Consider the following 22,000-nt stretch of genomic DNA (forward strand, 5'->3'; position numbering starts at 1 on the left):
CCGGGGAGGGGGGGGGGGTCGGACATATTCAAAAATGTTAATTTGCTGAATATTTTTGCATTTTCATTACTTTTGTTCCAGTAGTCATTCACGCTTTGGCATTGCACTGCACCTCATTTTTTTTCCACTGTAATGCCTGCGAAGTTTGGTCAGAGACACTTTTCATCAAGGAACCAACCAGTTATATAACGACAGAAACTAGTTCCTCTCTCCATATAAATAATAAAGATATAAAGATATTGCTATTATCAGCCAATATAACATGTTTTTCCCACAATTTTTGGATCAGGCCTTGTGCCCCACCACCACTGACTTTGCTGGCAGGTGGAACACAACAGTGCATGCCAAGACATTTAGCATCGGAAGAAACAGTGGATCAGACACAGGTGAGTCTGTTGTGACCGTACTAATGGGAATGGTTAGCTTACTTTGCAACTTTGAATTGTTTACGCTATTTTTTGGGTTTGTAACCGGCTGCGGCTAAACACAGTGTTATGCTAATGCAAACTTCAACGCTTTCTGCACACAACTTGATGGGGTTCATTGGGTTACACAGCATAAACATTGGCTGCCTGTATTAGGGCTGCACAATACGCCAAACCCATCATATTGTGATTATATGGGCAGATTGCAATTTTGATATGCATCGCAATTTCAGTTGGAAAGGTCATTTTAGCTTTTCATAATCACTTAAAAAAAAAAAATAGAATTTATGATGTGATTTTGGATACTGCACTGGACTGCTATATTACAAGACTATCTTCACTGCTTATTTTACCCACAATACTGTATGTATTGTATTGTATACAAAAAAAACTCTAAAACTCTAAATGGATATGTTAACAAGGTCAAATACTTCCATCATTGTGTTTGGTGTCCCTTGCTGAAGTCTACTTGACCTCCTCACTCTGCAGAATTTGACACTCTGTTATAACATTACCTTTCTTCCTCGTATTTCTCTCATCATAAAACAGCGGCTGGGTGAGGCTTTGTTACGACGACTCGTGTTGTCGTTCTTCGAGGGAGAGTCTCATTTTATGTCTTTGTGCCCTGTGCGATTTCCGTTATCCGTCTGAGGATTTCCGCGCACTGCTCAGTTAAAACTTCATTTAGTCTCTCTTCCTGTTACGAAGACCTTTTGTCTTTTTTTTGTCCTGATGTCAGTGTTACTCTGCTCTCCCTCCCACTCTCCGTCTCTCTCCCCCTTTCACTGTGGAAGGGGTCTGAAGTTGCAGTCACCAGAGCAATTAGAGACTTCATGTTCCTCCTCACTGTCAAGAGAAGGCAAGGATACACACATACACACATGACACACACTCACGCACACGCACGCACGCACGCACACGCTGTCCTCTGTCGTCCTCTGTACTGACATACACTGGGCAAAAGTTCACTCTGGCACAGTGCTAACTATCTCCCTTTCTTTTCCTCCTTCCTTTTCCTCCTTCACACTGTCTCCTTCTCACACTCTGCCTTTTCAAGAAAAGTGCTAACTAGCAATCTCTCACTTCTTCCCCTTCTCTCACTGCCCGCCTCTCCAAGGGCTACCATCCTTTTTCTTTCGTCTCCATCTCTTTTCTTCCTCCTTTCATCTGCCTCTCAGAGAAACGTTACAAGCCTGTCCTTCACTCAGCGTTTCACTTTTGTGCCTCCAACTAATTTCCAGTCCCTCCCTGGGAATCAGCACAATAATTACCCCTTCCCATCGAACCAGCTCCATCTTCCTCTCCCCTCTCAGCTAGTTATTTGCTTATTGATCATACTTATTTTCCTTCGTTTTCAGAGGGTTTCATACAGTATGTTTACAGTGAAACGGCATGCATCTGCACAGCCGTCTTGGCAAACTCTAACATCTTGTGACATGGAGTTGAGTCAGTGCACAAATATATGCAATATCCAGCATACATGTATATATATATCTACTCTGTAAAAAAAAAAAAAAAAAAAAAGACTTTACAAGAGTACAAACTTTGAAAGGGAAGATGATGGTACATGTCAAGGAAAATTCAGAATAAACTATTTTATTAAGGCATATTACTGTAGATCAACAACAACGGCCTCATCCTCCTCCTTCAAAAAAATAAAAATCTCCTTGACTTGAGTGGTCATCTTCAACTTTTCTCCACCTATTAAGCCGTGCCACATTGTAATATCTGAGTGCCTTGGAGAAATGAAATTCCTCCATCTGTCTGCCGGTGAAACTCACTTTGATCTCTCCCAGGTGAACACCGGCTTGGCCATAAGCCTCCTTCTCTCTTTTCATCAGGGGAGACTTCCAGTGCCAATCTTAGAGCACGGCCATTGTGGTCTTGTGGGCAGTTGTATGTCATCCATCTTCTGTGAAGTGCACTAAGGAGACCATACACACCAGCTTTTTTTTTTGTTTTTTTTGCGTGTGTGTCCAGATACTACGTCACGCAAACTGCGTCCCAGACTGTGTGCAGTGACGCAGCCAGGATCTAGTGAATGAAACTCAGCGTTTGACCACCTGAGAGGTTTCTACGACTTTACCTCCGATGTATAAAGGACACGTCCGTGGGGGTGAGGGTTGGGGAGGGCACATCTGAGCTTGGTATAATTGTGACCCATGAATTTGCAACGCGACGCTCACGCCTCATATAGCATGGGCACAAAGACAGAACCTCTACTCAAAGGCACTAAAAGGGCATGTGATCTGCTGCTCTCCTTGATATTGTAATGAATCTTCTTGGTCTGCTAATGTGCTCATAAGTATTCATTACCGAGGGGTAGACCTCAAAGCCTGCACAGCAAGTGGGCAAATGGTTCATGTGGAAACATACTGACGATCAATCAAAAAGCAGAATATTCATAAACATCCCTTAGTGACTCACGCCATCCTCACACTTCCTACAAACATACTAAACCGGACTGGAAATGTTCTCTTGGTTCATAATAGCTGTTCCTTTCTGAAACATTATGTTCTTTGACACAATCTCTACAGAGCCACCTTCATAATTATCTCAAGTTATTCTACCTTCCAAAGTAAGAGTCAAAAATGAACTCACATTACTTCCTCACATGTCATGAATCATTGCGGTTGGAGGTTTTGCTCCCGCTATATAAATCCTGGATGTCTCATCCAAGAACAAATCTCCTCAAATATAAGTAAGATGTACATATATATGTATACCAGCAGCCTGTTTAAACATGCAGCTAGAATTTGTTTTTACAGCATTCACCATTGGCAAAACACAGTAGAACATGTAATGAAAAGATAAAATGTATTCTGTAAAAAAAACTTTGAGCTGTCATATAATTTATTAGTAATTCTGTCTGCTGGCTCTTTAGCTTTCTCCAATAATAAGACAAGAATATTTGGACTACAATAATTATTGCTTTGCTTATCTGTAGCTGTCTTTCCAGCTGCCTCTGGTAATAACTATGGATTTCATATTCAGACTAATAACATGTGAGCTTTTGTTGCTGTTTCCTTCTGTTTTAAGGACAGTGCCATGGAGAGTTGCGCTTCTGTTCTGACGAAGCACAAGAAGCAAAATACAAGTCAGAGTGCTTATTACATATTTCATTTTAAGACATGGAGCATCTTTAACTCGAGGCTGAGCACTGGCCTGTGACTTCTCTATTTCCATATTGCAGTTAGTAAATTCTACCGTAGCATTCATTTTTACCAGAAAAAATGCACTTGCATATAACATTTTGTTTGTTATCAGTGTATGAAATTTAGCATTCAGTGCGGTTCATCCGCGCTTTTGTATACACACACGCACACACACAGTCATTCTCATTCTGCACCAGTACTCCTGAATCTCCACCGAGGAACCAGACTCCAAACTAAGAGTACCAGAGGTTCAATTTTTGCTAGACTGATTTATTTTATTGTGAAAAGGAAGAAATATATGATAGTTTTGAGAGCTATAACAGTAGATTTAAAGCAAATATGCAGGCATGACTGGAGAGCAGCTCATTTTAGGAACATTAAACTGTTCTCCTCACATTTTTCTGTCTGCATGCTCACTTTTTCATCACGGGTTCATGTTGTGATGGATGGGATGTGGAGCTATATACGCACAGTCCAAAACATCATGAAGATGCAGACTGATAAACATGCGTTTGAACAGAGGTTGGGTGGTGGGCGTGTGTTGACTTACATTAGCAGAGATATGGAGAAGTTGTTGGCCTCATATTGAACTTCTGAGCTTCTTCGTGACTGACGACCAGTGATGGTCTGGTTCCTAACTTGATCAGGCACCGTTGCTTCATTTGATTATTGGGCACACTTTCATTTTTGTAAATCATATATTCATGTTTTTTAAGAAAAACTGTATCTGAAAAATTCACATCTGTTCAAGAGAGTTTTAGGTAGGTCGGAAGCAAAGAACAGACTCACTGCAGTGCAGAATGACTCATACAATTTATATAGCACTTTGTGGATAATAGATGAGAAATAGCAAACTACAAAGCACTCACTTGGATAAAATGTACCCTGCAGTTAGTGGTGATGGAGCCATTAAATGACTTATTAAATTCTCTCAAGAGTCCCAGTTTGTGTAAAGCAATACTTCTGAGTTGAGCTGACATAAAAAGGAAGACATGATTCTTTTATAAGTTAAAAAAATAAGGCAACGAGGATGCGATGATGACAGGCGGAAAACAAAAAGATGGTAAAAAAAAAAAAGTATTTGTTCATGCTTGTGTGCGTGTAAGTGTATGTTTACATGTTTGTGAGTGTGTGTGTGTTCGAGTGCCAGTACGCGTACGCCTTTTCTTTTTATGCACCTCTGACATTTATCTGTGCGGTTTATCCAAAAGCAATCTGCCCTGCTGTTACTGAGTTCAGACAAACAGCCGCTGCTGTTTAAAGTATTGCTGCCATAGAAAGCAGACTGTATAGCTCAACACAATGCCATAGCAGTTTGTGGATAATGTTGGCCAGTCATCCGGATGTAATTCTCTTCAAAGAATGTGACACTGAACTAAACCATAACACAGTTATGGGCTGCAATTCAAGAATAGCGTGTACATAATCCATAATCCAATAGTGGCGGATTGCGATAACACACACAAGCCCGTTTGTACATATGGATGTATGCATATGTACACACAAACACCAGCAAAACTATTAAACACATGTAAATAACAATCATATACCCGCCCGCTTTTCTATATAAACAGCAAGACTAAGATTAGAAATAAGATTCGTCGGAGGCATCTGAGGCTAACTGTTCACATACACACCAACAAGTTTCCTCAATAGCATTACTAGCAAATCTGAAAAGTGGATGAGGCCTAAACCACACACATACTAATTCTCCATTTCCATGACAGCGGATGCACAGAGCTGCAGATGACTGTGACTGTTCACAAATGCACTGCATGTCAATGAGGGATCACACCCATGATGACAAAATATTGTCAGAAGGCGGCAGGTTAAGAAAATGTTATGAGCAGTCCAATCTACTCTTGAATTTAATTCAGAGATTCTTGGAAAATCATTGCTTCATTTCTGAGAAATGTTTGTGTCCTTCAGAATAAAAAGCAATTAAACAAACAAAGTGGGATGTGTGAGTAACATAATGTGGCGTTGCACATCGTCTGTTAGTGTTTCTCCTTATCTTTTAACATTTAAAAAAAACATGAACCTCAAGCTGCAGTCATATAAAAAGCACATGTTCAGTGCAACCTAACTACTATGGAAGAGTAATGCATGTGAAAGAGGTCACACAGAGTGTGTATGCACCGAGGTTTGGTACTACAGTAGTCATTAGAGTCACTTTAAGCCCTTCATCTCTTCCTCTCTCATCTCTTCTTCCTCTCTCAGACAGCACAGGCACTAATGGAGTTTAGACTAGACCTGAGGGAGAAGAGGGAGGAGGAGGAGGGGAAAGAAGGAAAGAAGGAGGGAGGAAAGACAAAGTGAGAAGGAGTGATGAGTGGGTGGATCGGTAGAATCAGTATTGGTGGTTACACTGTGATTTATGTTACGAAGCATAAGCATTCTAATACGTTTTAATTTATCCTTAATGGAGGTATGTCTCATTAACGTTTGCTACTCTTTTATAAAGGAGACTTACCCTGTGGTAAAAGGACAACAGTTCATATCTGAAGCACAGTCTCATTAAAATAAGTGGAACACTCTTATTATCTACAAGACTAACGTATAAATGGAAATTATAAGACAGATGACATCTTAAGGAAGGTGTGGGGGGGGGGAGTTGCAAGTCGAAAGGACTGAATGAATCTGAGAGAAGGAAGAAGCGAGAGAAAGCAAAAAAAGAGAAAAGAGACAGGAGAACAAGCATAAGATAAAAGAGAGACACAACGACACAGTTGTCGTAGTGAATTAAAGACAGGATCTTGATGTCCTTTAATAAAACATTTGTCAAAACATGAGACACAACCATTCAACATCTACACACACACACCCATCAAGTGGCACACCTCACAGCGTTGTGTCACCGTGAGAGAAAATACAAAAGAAAAAAGAAAAAATCCACGACGTAGCCCCGCTGCAACTTTTTCTAACTAGATCTGCAAAACGCAGAAAGACAAAGAGCAAAAGTTGGGAGAGAGCAAAAAAAAAAAAAAAACACTAAGAAAACCACAGAGAGAGAAAGTGAGAAGGTGAGGAAGAGAAGGTGATGTGTCCCAGGTGTGTGCTCTATCCTCAGCAGTAGTTAAGAACAAGGCACGGCAACGCCTCTGCCATCCGTCACCATGGAGATAACAAGCTGTCAGGGCCAGAGAGGATCATGGGCCACAGAGGCCGGTCACTCTGCCTGAACACCACAGGAGCCAATCAGAGCAGAAGAGGAGAGGGGGAGATAAAGTGAAGAGAAGCGTAGTTACTGGTGTTGGGTGGGTGGGTGGGTGGCGGGACCAACTGCAAAGAATTGACAGTCAGAGAAGAGGATGACAAGAGAGGTCAAAAAAGCAAAGAAAAGGCTAATTTCAGAGAGAGAGAAAGGCAGAGTGGAAGGGAAGCGAACGTCTAGTGAAGTGCATGCAAGTGTTATGATGTTTGGATGTGTAAAAGACAAAGCACGATGCCCATAGCCATAATGTACATCAATCAATGCTTTGCTTTGAAACAACTCATCCGCACATCCCGGCACATGCACTCTCTCTCAGAAATGCTGTATACTGCAAGTAATTACCTATTTCACTTTGGAAGTAGAGCCTAAAAAAAATCACTATTCAGTGTGCCTACTTTGCAATTATAACTGCAGTTTAGGAGTCTGGAACAAGCAGTGCATAAAAAAAAACACACAACAGTAGATCCTATTTGTCCTATCCTATTAGAAAAGAAAAAATAGAGATTATTGCTCTTAAAGATGCAGCATGTTATCATTTGTGTTTATCATCTATGCAGGTTTAAACTCAACAGAAGGCACTGTACCTTCAGGTAAGTCAGTACATGACATTTGCTATGAACTGCTACTGTCTGTGCTCCTCTGTGTTTCCAGCATGAGCAAGCGTCGACAGGTCAGGCTTCGCTGAATGCAGCTGATTGCGGAGTGTGACTGACCTGACATGATCTCATCTTGATCTGAAGAATAAAGCATTAATGAGAGTTAATCTTCCCTATGGGTAACTGAGACGCACAGTGCAGCCGACTGACTGGGTATAATCCACTGCCTGTATGGAATTATGGCATGTTCTTTCTACTCGGGACAATGACCAAGTAAAAGCAATGACCCCTTAATTATTTTGCCGGTTAAATCCACTGCAGCCCAGGGGAGATGCTGAGGAGGTGAGGAGAGCTGAAGAACAGCTTGAGCTATACAGATTCTTTAAATGCGTATAGTGTAACATTGAGAAGGGTTAGGGTTGCTAGTGTCACCTTTTTAGGACTGGATGTGCTTCTCTCCCTGTGCATATCTATCTCAGTGGAAGAATCTCTATCTCAGTGGAATAATTACTCAGCTCCTTTGGTAAATTTAGTTCATTAAAAGTAGACACTTCATTATAGAAACAGTGTTGCAAGTCCTGCATTTAAAATGTTGGTTCAATAAAAGTGTTTTCATCAACTTGCCTCAATATACTCAAATTATAAAAAAAAAAAAAAAAAAACACTGCATGGAATGGCTCATTTCAGAATAAAAATATAGAACAAAATAATACTGGCTAGAATATCAGTACTAGTAATTCGAGCTCAGAGCTGTGTCAGCTGTGACTGGCCCCGGCCCCTTGTGACCCTGCATGGATAAGCAGTATAGCTGATGGGTGGGAAACAATATGAACTTGCAGAGTAGCCTGTAACCCATAACCCATGGTGTAGCGCGGGGTCTATGCAAGCATTCAGCGCATAGCAATGTATTTTTCAGCCCACACTGTGTATCCATAGGTTTAACCGTGAGTAGTGATGATTGGAAACACCGTGCCTTGCTTTAAGTTAAACATGTCTTCATAGGCATGTGGCGGGTCACTACTGTTTGTGAACTGCCAATTGCAAAATACATGTTTTAATGCTGGCACACTTGCAGCACTATATAGCTGTTCCAAGAGACAGTTCATTAGAGAAACCACTGGGGAACTGAGTACTTGCTATAGGTGAGAGAACATCGTGTTTTTGTGAATGAATAATTACGTAATTGGTTCAGCAGCCTATAGTCTGTTCGTCAGCAACAACTGCAGAATCTCTTCTGTGGCTGCTGTTAAAGAAGTCTGAAGCACCTTACAATCAAATTAATTCTGTAAAGACCAAGTACCTCACAACAGTCCTTCAGTGCATGCATTTGGTTGTTGACATGTACAATATAAAATGTCCTCAAATGCACTATAAACAAGACGAGTAGGACTGGACTGGATCATACATCTGATCTGCTCAATCACAGTACATGAGCTTGCAGAGGAGATTTAGCACACATTCATACATGTGTCCATCTGTGTTACTGTAATACGTATGTAAAAAGAGAGAGAAGGTGATGTGAATAAAAGAGTTTAAAAACAATGAGAGAGGAAGTAGGCTTTATCTATATTGTATGATAAATACAGAGTGGAAGTGTGCACTCTGAAGAGAAAGAAAAACAGAGAGAGGCAGAAGAAGTGTGTGGGGTGCAATATAGAGAGGTGCTCTAGGCTCTCTGCTGCAGGCAAGCGTGGGAAAACATCATTGTGTGTGCGTGCGTGTATGCGTGTGTGCGTGTGTGTGTGTGTCACTGAAGGCCTTTTCCCAGCTGCTGAGTGCTGGACAGGATTATTGATCTGAAAAGAGATGGTGAAACAACTACTTCTTGCCCCCACTACACACACACACATACACACAGAGGAAAAAACACACACACCAAAATTCACTTCAGGTACACCCATGACGTGAAATGAGGCCATCACTAGTGTGTATTTCATGTTCAAACAAACAGAAATGTGCTGTCTTTTTTATCATCTCAGCACATGAGCAAACCAAAATCATCTAGATATAAACCATCCACAAAACATCGTTCCGCTGCATCACACATCAAACATCCAAACCCTCCAGTTCAAGTCCCACACACACACACACAAACACACACACACTCATCCTTGTAAATCTATCTTTCTGAGGACATGTCATTGACATAATGTATTCCCTAGCCCCTTACCCTAACCTTAACCATCCAAAACAAATTCCTAAACTTAACCATTACTCTAAACCTAATTTAAGCCTAATTATAACCTAAAGTCTTAACCCTCAAACAGCCCGGCCGGCCAAAATGTCCTCACTTCCCAAAAATGTCCTCACTCTGTGGGTTAAAAACTTGTTCCAGTCCTCACAATGTAGCATGTACAAGAACACACACACACACACACACACACACACACACACACACACACACACACACACACACACACACACACACACACACAAACACACACACACACACACACACACACACACACACACACACACACACACACACACACACACACACACACACACACACACACACACACACACAGATCCTCCTAGTTCTATAAAGTAAAGGCACAAAGCCTGTGCACACATCAGCACCATCACACGTGCGCTTCAGCAAGCTTCAAAACTGTCAATACTCACACAGTCACAGTGGGCAAAAGTTACACCTCGCAAGCCGCCATGGTCAGCGAGGCGTGTGCATACGTGTGTGTGTGTGTGTGTTTTGTAGTCTCTTTATCTGATTCCATCTGAGGAAACTCACCTCAACTGCACCAAATACAACATTCCCTGCAACCACCACACACACTTCACTTTATATTTTTCTCACACATTCTACTTTTCTCTCGAGCACGCACACACACACTAACACACGCGGATGTGTCTCACTGTGTTATAACATGCTTACAGTTTCAGCCACCATGGGTGTCCAGCGACCAATGAGCTGCGATAGAAGCTCAGGCGATGTGAAATAAGATTTGGAGTGTATGCGTGGGGGGAGGGTGTGTGTGTGTGTGTGTGTATGCACCTGCATGTTTGTACCCTGTGGCATGGGGCCAACTGAGAGTAGCAGAGCTCAGCCATTAGTAAGCAGTGTAAAATCCTTCTGAAGCCTGTTTTCCCTCCAACATCAAAGATGGAGTCTGAAAGGCAAACAGAAAGTCTTGCTGTCTAGTTTTGTACATGTGACTGGAACACTCTCCCTGTTACTCCTGATTTCTCTGGTCACCCACCACAACCACAATCTGTCTCGGCCTGACCTTTGGTTCGGGTGAAAACTTTGGCGTCACCACTTCAAAATACTTACATATATCAGGAAGAAAAGTGACCTAAATCAAACTATTGACTACGAATTATCAGTTATGTTAAACACAAAGTGAGTCAAGTGGAAATTGTGAACATATGCATTAGGGGTGGGAATCTTTTACTATCTCACGATTAGATTCGATTCTGATTTTTGGGGCTACGATTAGATTCAAAATTGATTTTCGATTCAAAATGATTTGATTCGTAATGATTTCTGCTTCAGTCTATCGGTGTGCAAAGGATCGTCATGATCTACTCCAGTCTGCTTTGCAAGACAGAATGACTAAAATGTCTTTTTCACATTTATTGAGTTTTAAACATTTATCCATGCTTGCTTAGATGGAATTGTTGAAACTGTTGCATAAAAGCAATATCTTGCTTAAGTAACAAAATTAAAAGTGCCTCTTTATTAAAAAAAAAATAGTGCAGTTAAACATGCTGTTCTCAAATTCTAAGGAAATGGAGGCCGACAGCCAGCAGATTTGTTTCATTTTTAATGTTTTTAAATCGATTTTGGGACATTTTATATCGATTCTGAATCGTATTAAATGAGAATAGTGATTCTTATGTGAATCGATTTTTTGGCACACCCCTAGTATGCATACATTATTTCATTCACTAAATTCCCAATATATATCTATGGGGGGTTAACAATATACAGTATTATCATGGGGGTGCAGCTCGTGGCTAACGGGCCTAACTGCAGTAGCCCACTTCTATTCTGACCCGCAGCCCTTTGCTGCATATCATCCTGCCTCACTCTCTCCCAGCCATCCTGTCTATTTGTCTTTTTATTAAAAAGAAGAAAAAAAGAAAGCCATATGTTTACAGTGCGTACATTAGTGTAATAGAGAAACCAGAAAACCAGACATTTTCTAAGTATGACTCAAGTGGTATGCTTGAAGCTACTGACAGTATAATATGTAAATAAAATCATCTGGATGCTGCTGAATGACCTGAGGCCAAACATTAAACACTACAGCTGATTAATATAAAAAAAAAAACAGTCTGCAGGGCAGAGTTGTTTGAAAAGAACACATCTGCTCAATAAAGTCGTTTAAAGTGAAAAAATACCTTTTAAAATGCACCATTATCTTAATGGCAGTGAAGGAAAAGGTGGTGTAAACGCCTGGCCTATAAACATATTGCAGTCGAATGTACACACTCACACACACATTTGTGCAGCAGTGTGGTCTTGTCTGTCCCTGTTGTGAAAGGATCATCCTTAGTCCCACTGCCACTGTCAGTGTAGTCAGCAAACATACAACTGCTTGTTCTGGACACAAGCATACATACACAATACAGACACACGCACACACACATACAAATGTATGCGTTCAATTGCTCAAGCAGTAAAATGCTGATCACTGCAGTCATGGTTGTATAAGGATGTCAAACACACTTACTTTGAGAAGATTCTGGGTTGTCTGCTGCACTGTGGTAGCAAATCCACCAGATAAAGAAGCGAGGGTGGATGGGAGGAGGATGAGGAGGAGGAGGAGGGGGCGTCGGAGTCAAGATGGATGAAAATGTATCAAAAGAACACAAAACAGAGACGGAATATATCACAAAGAAGAGAAATTGTGACTGTGCAAAAGAGGGAGCAGGATAGCCAGAGAAAAAAAGGCTATACAGAAAGAAAAGGCTGGATACAGAGGGAGAGGGAGAAGCAGTTTTGGATAAAGAGATGAAAGGAGAAGGTGGAGGAATGAGAGGGAATAAATGCTGTGTGAAAGGTGTACCAACGAACAGAAGACGCTATGAATGATGGGTGTGATTTAAAGGAGATGGGGATTAATGAAGCTTAGGGACTTTAAAGAAGAAAAAAAACTGAGGGAAGCGCTGATGTTTTTGATAACAGATGAGGACAGGTGAATAATTGAGGTGATTGATGAAAATTACGGGATAAAGCGAAGGTTATCTTTAAAGCCAGAGGAGCCACTTCTACCAGTGAATGAAAGGATATGGGCTGGAGACCATACGGATGCACCAGCTGCGAGGACAGGTGGTCTGCTTAAGGCAGAAAAAGACCACGGGCGCCAGCTCCGGGAAGGGCACCACCAGAGTGCTCAGGTCACTGCCGATGCTGACATCGTCGCCCGGACCCACTTCCTCGATGATGTCATCAGCCTGCGCCGAGCCGTACTCCTCGCTCTGCCCTGGCACTGCTGAGGAGATGCTCCCCAGCCGCACAGGACACTCCTCGCTCGTCATGGCAACCCAGCCGAGATCTGAAAAACAACATGAGTGGACACTGGGATTAGAGACAAACAACAAAACACGCCTGGGCACAAAAAAAAATGTGCATTTGTTTATTGGTAGAAATTGAGGAGGGCACGTTTACCAATTGTATGGTAAACTGTGTTATAAACTGTTTTCTTGTTGTTACGGTCACTTTCGTAGGTGAGAAGGGGGGCTGCCATATTGTGTAATGTTTTGATTGGTTGCCTGGTTACCTGTCCGCTTAAGTCTGACGTGAGCGGAAGGAGCAAGGAATGCTGGGAAAACGCCAAAGTGAGAGCCGTGTGGAGACGAGGCTGCAGCCCCGCTGAGTAGTCAAGAGAAGTTGACGATGAGAAAGGACCCGTTTCACCTCAAGATTCCTTAACTGTAAAACTTAACTTGCCAGGGTGGCGTATGGTCGTGACATTGTCTGTAACAACATCTATTGCACGTCTGCCCGTCCTGGGTGAAGGATCCCTCCTCTGTTGCTCACCCTGAGGTTTCTCCAATTTTTCCCTGTTAAAAGGGTTTTCTATGGAGTTTTTCCTCAGTCGATGTGAGGGTCTAAGGGCAGAGGATGTTATGATGTCATGTAAAGCCCTTTGAGACAAACTGTTTGTAAAAACAGGCTATACAAATATAATTGCCTTGCCTTGCCTATGGTGTTGAATAGGAAAGTAAAGTGAAATCCCCAACTGTGAGCACTTTTAAATCCAGGTTAAAACATTTCTCTTTTCATGTGCTTATAGCTGAGCTCTTTTTAAGAACTTTAAACTTGATTTTCTTTTATTCTACTTTTTTTTATTCTTCTTTGCTCCTGCTTTTAACTCTGTTTAATGTTAACATTTTTTTTTTTCATTTTTAAAAAATGGTTTGTTTTTATGCTGTTTTTGCTGTTCTTTTTAAATGTTTTGTCTTTATGTAAAGCACATTGAGTTGCCTTGGTATGAAATGTGCTACATGAATAAAGATGCCTTGTCTTGCCTGTATATGCCTGTTTTGATTTGTGTTTAGTATGTGTTTTTTTTTTTTTTTGCATGAAAGTTGCCCTAACAGCTTTTGGCTACTCAGTCACTCCCAAAGACAGCTTAATCACCCCTGTGTCATAACATCAACTCACATCTCACAGATACATGTATTAAATAGTTGTTGTTTTCCAGCCCCGAAGGCCCATTAGTCTGCTGCTCTCTCTTTTTCCCCCCGCGGAATCAAATGTTCTTATCGTAAACTCACTTGTCTGCATAACAGAACGCCGAGCTCACTGATAGCAATCACCTCTCACAATCAAAGACACACACAGAGGGTTACGACAGCCGAGAGTAAATCAATGTCAACAGTCATTGCAGATTCATTGATGATTCATTTAGCCCTATCGCAGCGTTGAGGGAGAGGAAATGGCTTTCCATCTCCTAACACTTAGCTCATGAATAGATTCACTTTTATCTTGGAATATGGAAACACACACACACACACACATAAAATTAAGACTGCATCACTGGAATCATTGTCTAAGTTAGACCCCCTTTCCACCAAAACTAGGAGGCGGAAGAGGGTTTTCTAAAATGCAAGTAAACCCACTAATAAAATCCAATTGACCCCTTTTCCACTGGCAGCTTCCTCTTTCTGTTCAGATTGAGGACACACACAACTGCTGCTAGCCAGCATGCAAACTGGTAAAAAGGTTATGTCATATTGTCTGCAAGGAGCCTTGAAGACTTTATGATGGGATGCTTCTGTTTTTCATGCTTCCACACTCTTTCATGCCAGTTAAAATTAGCAGGTTCACCCTGGTATTGTGTTAACATCGACACTACCCGGGTTTGAACAGTGACTGGATACTTTTCCATTGGTGGCAAAAGCCTAAACGTCAGCAGGTCTTAAGCTGTATGTTTTTTTTGACCAGTGAAAGAGCTTTACTGTTTCAAAACATACTACCTGCCTGTTTGATCTTGTATCTAAAGCTCAAGCTAGCTAGCTGAAGTCGTTTTCTGGGAGAATTTAACTCTTAACACACCTCACACCACAGGATAATCTCATAGGATAATCTCATAGGATAATCTTGAGAGCCATAAAATAATTGGACGATTTTTGTCCTTGGTCGGAAGGGGGAAAATCGGGGCAAAGTCAGACAGATTATCTTTATTTGTGTGGCAGGCTTTAGTAATGAAACTCATTTCCACTGATACACTGATGATACATTTCTTAAACTGTATAATTAGCAGCCTGTTTGACTCAATGTTTAAAAATGTCCTGCTCCTCAGTAGAGATTAAACTGAGGTGCTGGTCACTGGCCAGGCCTGACATAGACACCAATCTAATCAAGCAAGAAAAACCCTAACAAGTGTGATTTCTCAAAGTATGACAGCCAGGAACCTCGCTGGTCTGTTTGATCCTTTCATGTATGTAAAATGATTAATATTCTGTCTTTTCTGTCTGTGGCAGATGCTGATTCTGACCCGAATTCACACTTTTGTGTTAGCCACACTATTTTTCTGCTTGAACTGAGACCACTTGAATGTTTTTGAATGCTGTAACAAAAAATGTGACCACATTACATCAACATCTTTCTATCTGTTTCACATCAGGCGGTAGGGTGCTTTAAATCAGTGGCAAAATTATATATGGGTAGGCCTGGTCATTCCTGTCCGATCTCCTTAAACCATGCACTGTATTTCATCCTGTGCTCTCCATTCTCAGACTGCAGGGCTCCTGCTGACACCAGACTGTCTGACTGTGCAGAGGAATTTTAATCCATACTTAAACCTCATCTTTCAGCCTTAACATTTAGTTAGCAGATTATTCTTTGATTACTCATAATACCTGCTATATTGTCCATGTTGTCCTGCACATGCTCTCACTGCAAACTATCTCTCTGAGCCACAGTTTGTTTATTCACAAACACAAGTGTCCGAGCTGTGTCCGAGCAGTCTCTCCCTCTCTCTCTGTCCTCTCTTTTCAGTCAGGCTCTCTGCGCTGGACCATGAATCGTCTAGGGACTTCTCTCCCTCTCTTGGCTGTCCGTGCCTCATTCCTGATGTTTTGGATCTGGATCGCCATCCTCGGGGGGGGGGGGGTCTCTGCCTTCTGCTTCTGTGTTGATTTCCTTCTCCTGGACTTGTCAATGATGTGCTTGGTTTTGCCTCTGTGTGTGCAGTATGTCCTATTTTCACGATGCAGCTCAGGTCTTGTCTGTTGGCAGCACCTGGAAGTGTCGTCCCAGATCAGATCATATCCTTCATTAAAATCTATACTCTTGTCACCCCAAATGTCCATACAGCTCATCTACCCCGTTGCTCTATTCTGTACGCATGACATCTATTGCATGTCCTGGAGGATGGATCGCTCCTCTGCTGCTCTTGATGAGGTTCCTTCCCTGTGCCTGTTAAGGTGTTTTCAAGTGTTTTTCAAGTGTTTTCTATTATGATAAGTGGGTCTAAGGAAAGATCTGCTGTACATCTCTTATGTGATATTTGTGATATTGTCAAAATATAAAATTAACCCTCCTGTTGTCCTTCTGGGTCAAATTGACCCAATCTGTTTCCTTCCTTCTTTTCCTTCCTGGCCTTCTCCCTTCCTTCTTTCCACAATCCTTTTTCCCTTCCTTCCCTTCGTCCTTATTTCTACTTCCTCTTTTGATTCAATTGACATGATGTGTTCCCTATATACCTCCTTCTTTCTTTCCTTCCCTTTTCCCTTCCTTCTTACCTCCCTTCTTCCTTCCTCCTTATTCCTTCCTTGAACAAATCTGTTCCCTCCCTCCAACTTGCTTTACTTCCCTTTTCCCTTCCTTCTTTCCACAATCCTTTTTCCCTCCCTTCCTTCCCTCTTCCTTGAACGAATCTGTTCCCTTCCTCTATCTTTCTTTACTTCCTTTTTCCGTTCCTTCTTTCCACAATCCTTTTTCCCTTCCTTCCTTCCTTCTCTTCGTCCTTACTTCTTCCTTCCTTTTTGACTCAATTGACCCAATCTGTTCCCTCCCTGCTTCTATCTTTCCTTCCTTTTTCCCTACAGTAAGTTCCTTCTTTCCTTCCTTCCTTCTTTCCCTTCGTCCTTCCTTCCTTGACCCAGGAGGACAACAGGAGGGTTAAATTTGACACACAGAAGCAAAAAGTCCAAATCCAAATCTACAGGTTTACATCTACGTATATATATTTCTTCAAAGTTACAATTCTTTACAGCAGCTCCCCACTGCATATAACTTATTTATTGTAATGAAAGGCTTGGAGTCAATCAGCTCATGTTAAAAACAGGGAAACAAAAATAATTGAGGATTTAAAGGCAAACTGAAAACAAACAAACAATGCATGACAGCCAGCTTTCATCAAGCATGTATCAAATTAGTAAACTAGCCAACAAGTAGCAGTAGCAGCCAAAGTGAACGGAGAATATCAAATGGATTTAGGAGGACATTCACACAGCCCTGCGTACCTCCTCCCTCCTTCCCACCTCCACACATACACACACACACACACACACACACACACACACACACACACACACACACACACACACACACACACACACACACACACACACACACACACACACACACACACACACACACACACACACACAAAACCTCTGCCCTTTATATCCACATAGGCCGTAAACTACGCAAAGTATGAGTGTAAATGTTCGTCTTTAATATCACTAATGCGATTTTTTCATGTATGTCTACACAACAAACATAAGAAAATGACAACAAACATGCATGTGTAGGTGTGGTTTCCTTTATGTATGTGTGTGTGTGCCTGTGTGTGTGTGTGGACTAGTGTTTGTTTGCACTAAATCCTCCAGGATTAAGAGCCAGTGGGAGAGCAGACTTTATTTTTACAGGGTAACGATATTAAAGGCTATTCATTACAAGCTAAGAAAATAGGGCACTGGTGATTTAGTAGCTGGTATCTCTCACAGCTCTGAAGCTAATCCTCTGACAAGGTGTTAAACCAGGTGGAGATATCAAAAAACATTAGAATGAAGAACGACACCCACCACACACACACAGCTACGCACAGATATGTTCTAAGTCTCTCTCTCTCTCTCTCTCTCTGTGTAATAATCATCTATTAGTGTGCTGATGTATCCATTTATTATCCCAGTACGTACAAATAGATACTGTCTCTAAAACCAGGCCATTGTGCGTTGCTTTTCCATAACTGGCCTTTTAAATTAGCTTTACCATAGCAACAGCAGCTTCCTGTGGAGGCAGGAAGTTTATTCTTACTCTGCTGTGTTTTATTTCCCATGACAAAGCTTCTTAGAGAGACCCTGCAGCTATTACCGGCGACTACAATTAAGCAGGAGACAGCTTTGCAGAAATGGTTGGAAGGAGTGTGCTCTTTGCATTCTGTGTAGGACTATTGTCTGTGTGTATGTGTGTGTCTGTGTGTGTGTGTGTGTGTGTGTGTGTGTGTGTGTGTGTGTGTGTGTGTGTGTGTGTGTGTGTGTGTGTGTGTGTGTGTGTGTGTGTGTGTGTAGTTCATTCTCTGCACCATAATATCTGCTCCTTTTCCTTACTCTCTTTTCGCAATATTCTTGTATAATGGTTAAGCTTCCTCTGAATGTTTTTATTTTATCATTATTATTTTCTTGTTTCATGATGATGATTGATTAATGTGTGTGAGTGAAAGAGAGAGAGAGGCTATCCACAAGGCTCTCACTTCGGTTTTACCAGTGACAAACAAACACATCGACAAACACACACACATCACACTATCTCAACATGCACACTCTCCTCACACATTAACACCTTTAATTGGGGGAGCGGATACACAGTCACCCATTTAGCTGCACTATGAGCTAAAGGCTGTGATGAGCCATGGAAAAAACTTGCTTTGCCCCTCCCACACACACTCACTGCGACAGTCTGAGACAGACATAGGAAGAGGCTGGACTGTGTGTGTGTGTGTGTGTGTGTGTGTGTGCGTGCGTGTCAGAGAGAGAGAGGGAGGCTTTCAATGAGATCAAAAATCTGACATATCTTAACGAAGGGAAACAAGTAACGACTGCTCGCCTCCATGAAGCCAAAAGCAATCCTTTTGGCACATTAAAATTACAGCATAGATGATGGTGCATCAAGTGCATCTGTGAAGTGTATTAAAATGTAATTGGCTGATCAGGAATGTGAATAAATCATTGATCTGATGAAGTTGGGCAGAGGTGGCACTGTGCCTTGGCCGAGGTGAAGCACATGTGCACATGGTTTACAGCTTCCTTCCCCTTTTAGCTGCTTCAGCGTCACGGTCATTTTAACTGTCCATCCCAGCTGATTGTCACAAGATCACAGCTCATACACAGGTTTTGTGTTCTCAAATAAGTGAGGACAAAGATGTAGAATAATCACTATGATGTCATTCTAGCTTACATTGTACATGGATGCATTTAGGGAGTAAAGTGACTGGACACCTGTGGAATTCCTACTGTATGGAGTCATTTGCATTGTGATACCCATCTTTGCATTACCACATGCTGCTCTTTGATGGGCTGTGTTGGTTCAGTCTGACCAACATGACACATATTCCTACTATAACAGCATTGAAAAGTCTAGTGCTAACTAACCCATTCCACGTATTTACAAAAAGACAAAAGAAATCAGAAACCACCAATGGGAAGAACTGGGTTAAAATTACAGATGCCCTATTCATATAGATATTAGACTTAAAGCCCCTGTACTGACTTTTCATTTAGTGTTGGTTTTGGCGGCCCCTGTGGATGAAAGCGGTGGTGGTTTGCCGGAATGAAGACTGCATTTCCCATTTCCCCGGCGCGTGTAGATTTGTTTTGGAAACGTCGGAAAGAAGACAGGACTTACTTCTTTTTTCTTTTCTTTTTTTAGCAGCATAATGTATCTATTCGTATAATTTCTTCAGTGGTCTGACCCGACCATGCCTACCAGAGGTATAGAATTAGACTACTTAGAAATAGCGTATCTTCACACTGATGGGCTCATTTGCTGTTGTAGGTAACAGAGACACAACAGCAGAAACCAGAGACTTTTGCGTATCCAGTTAAAAGCTCCGTAAAGGGGCTTTAAGTACGGTTAGCATGTTAAATCTCTGCTGTTTAAACATACCAACCACAATTTCTGGGTATACAGCAGCTGTACATATCTGCACACAATGTGCACACACAGAGTTTGGATTCTGATATCTAATCATACTTAGTCATCTTTGAACTTTTGAACTATGTTGGTCAGTTATGGTTTAATTCATTTGGGGAACGTGTGTTATGCTCTATGAAATATTTGTATTACAGCAATACTTACCTTGGATGACGTTTCAGAGGGGGAAGATTTTCATGTCACGGCACAATTATTGCATAACAACCAATGAAAAAGTAAAATGCTGTGTTCCATTATGCTATCCCAATGTTTAAAGTCAGTTGTGTGGCTTTGGAAGAGAGCCCAGCCCTACTGTGAAAAATCAGGACATCTGGGAAAGAACTGATACTGCATCTGACACAATGTGGCACATAATCCTCAGTTCCTACAGGGAAAATTTATTACAAAGTGCCTCCCCGTAATGTTGCATTATGAATTTCAGAAGTTTTAGAAATTGGTGTGGAAAGTTACAGGGGAAGGATTTTCTTTTTTCTCTGTTTTTAAATTTATTTTCCTTCAGCGAGAAATACAGCTGGGTTGGAAGAGCGCGATGCACGATGCGGGACAATGCTGAGCCCAGCACAGTCCGCATAGACAGCCAGGGAAATGACTGTCACACCAACTTAACACAGCACCCGCTCTTCACATCTCTTTAAATTCCTTCTCTCTCTCTCTGAGTCAAAACACAATATTATCACTTGAGAACACACATATACACAAGTGTGCGCACAGTTGCGTGTGACTGGGCCGAAAAATAAGCAAGAACATTGAGCATTATGAGAAAACATACAGTAGGGCAGATCCCCGATGATTGGTGCTGTCCCAGGTGTGTGTGTGTGTGTGTGTATGTGTGTGTCAGAAGAAACATAATGCACCACTGGACCATTCAGACACAGACAGTGGCTAATGCTATTAGAATCACTTCAGGCCAGGGGTCTCTCGACAACACAACAAGCTACACACCCTGTGCACAATCACTACACACACACACGTATATAAAACACACTCCCTGTCTCATCAGTTATGTCAAGCAATGCTTCATCCAGTGACCTGAGACAAACCAGCTTTGGCACCTATTGCTGAGTGATCAAAACAGTACATTACTCTGTTATTGAGACTATCAATATATTCAGTGAGAGTCTAATGTATTTATAAACTAGCCACTGACAGGGGAGCCAGCGGTGAATAAGACGGCTGGCTTTTTGACAGCACCATAAAATAGCCTTCGAAAATATGATAAATGCGATTCTTGCAAAATGAAGAGGAACATAATTCTCACTCGACAACATTACCTTGCCAAGTAAACCCTTATATGTCTAGTTTAGGGGCTATTGTTAAATACGTCATCCTAAATGGACTTTCAAGCACTGTTACTGCCCAATCTAAAAGGGTTATGCTAAACTTTACAGGACGGTTCAGATGAATTAGGGCCTTGCTGGTTTAGATTCATTGCTCATTATAAAATTCTGCATCACTGCATCATTGTTTTATTCTCAGTTGTGCCACTTGTCCGCTTCTTAAATTACACCAGCCTGTTTTCATGGCACCACAAAATGAGGATCCATGTGATTTACTCAGAATAACCCTTAAGAGATCTAAAGAGGAGGCGGAAAAAAATGCTAAACTAAATCAGAGCAACTGTCTAGCTCAGCCACTGTTCCTAGAGCAGTGCGCCTAGATTATTTCTCTTAAGACAGTAAATGAGGCACAGGATGCTGCATCAACACTAATGCTATCTGTGACAGGCTGTCGCAGGGCAGCATGCAGAGGCTGCAGTCATCTGAAGGCTTTTGTGGTTCGGCAGATTTTTAGTCACAATCGGAGCGTGACATGCGACATCAACACAGCTGAGTGTCACATTTCTGGCGAATTTGAGTCACACAAAAATAAATTAAACCGAGCTGAACTAAAGATGGTAGTATATTAATGCTAAAGGTTTTTTAGGGATATTCCAAAATCCACTGTATTTTGTTTAAAAACTATGCTAAGATTTAGATGAG

General features: G+C 41.5%; 1 protein-coding gene across 1 annotated transcript in view; it reads right to left on the bottom strand.

Annotated features, from left to right (window-relative positions):
* The window catches only part of LOC310989486 (voltage-dependent T-type calcium channel subunit alpha-1I-like), a gene marked incomplete at both ends in the record, with an annotated part of 109,736 nt that extends 96,844 nt beyond the window's left edge, over window positions 1-12,892 (bottom strand). Inside the window, one exon of the mRNA XM_083976557.1 lies at window positions 12,661-12,892. Within this exon, the coding sequence (XP_083832683.1) occupies window positions 12,661-12,892 (232 nt within the window). The remainder of the gene's footprint in view (window positions 1-12,660) is intronic.
* Window positions 12,893-22,000: the final 9,108 nt, after the last annotated feature.

The sequence above is a fragment of the Trachurus trachurus genome (genome assembly GCF_905171665.1).
Source record: "Trachurus trachurus genome assembly, chromosome: 8".
In the NCBI taxonomy this organism is placed as follows: Eukaryota; Metazoa; Chordata; class Actinopteri; order Carangiformes; family Carangidae; genus Trachurus; species Trachurus trachurus.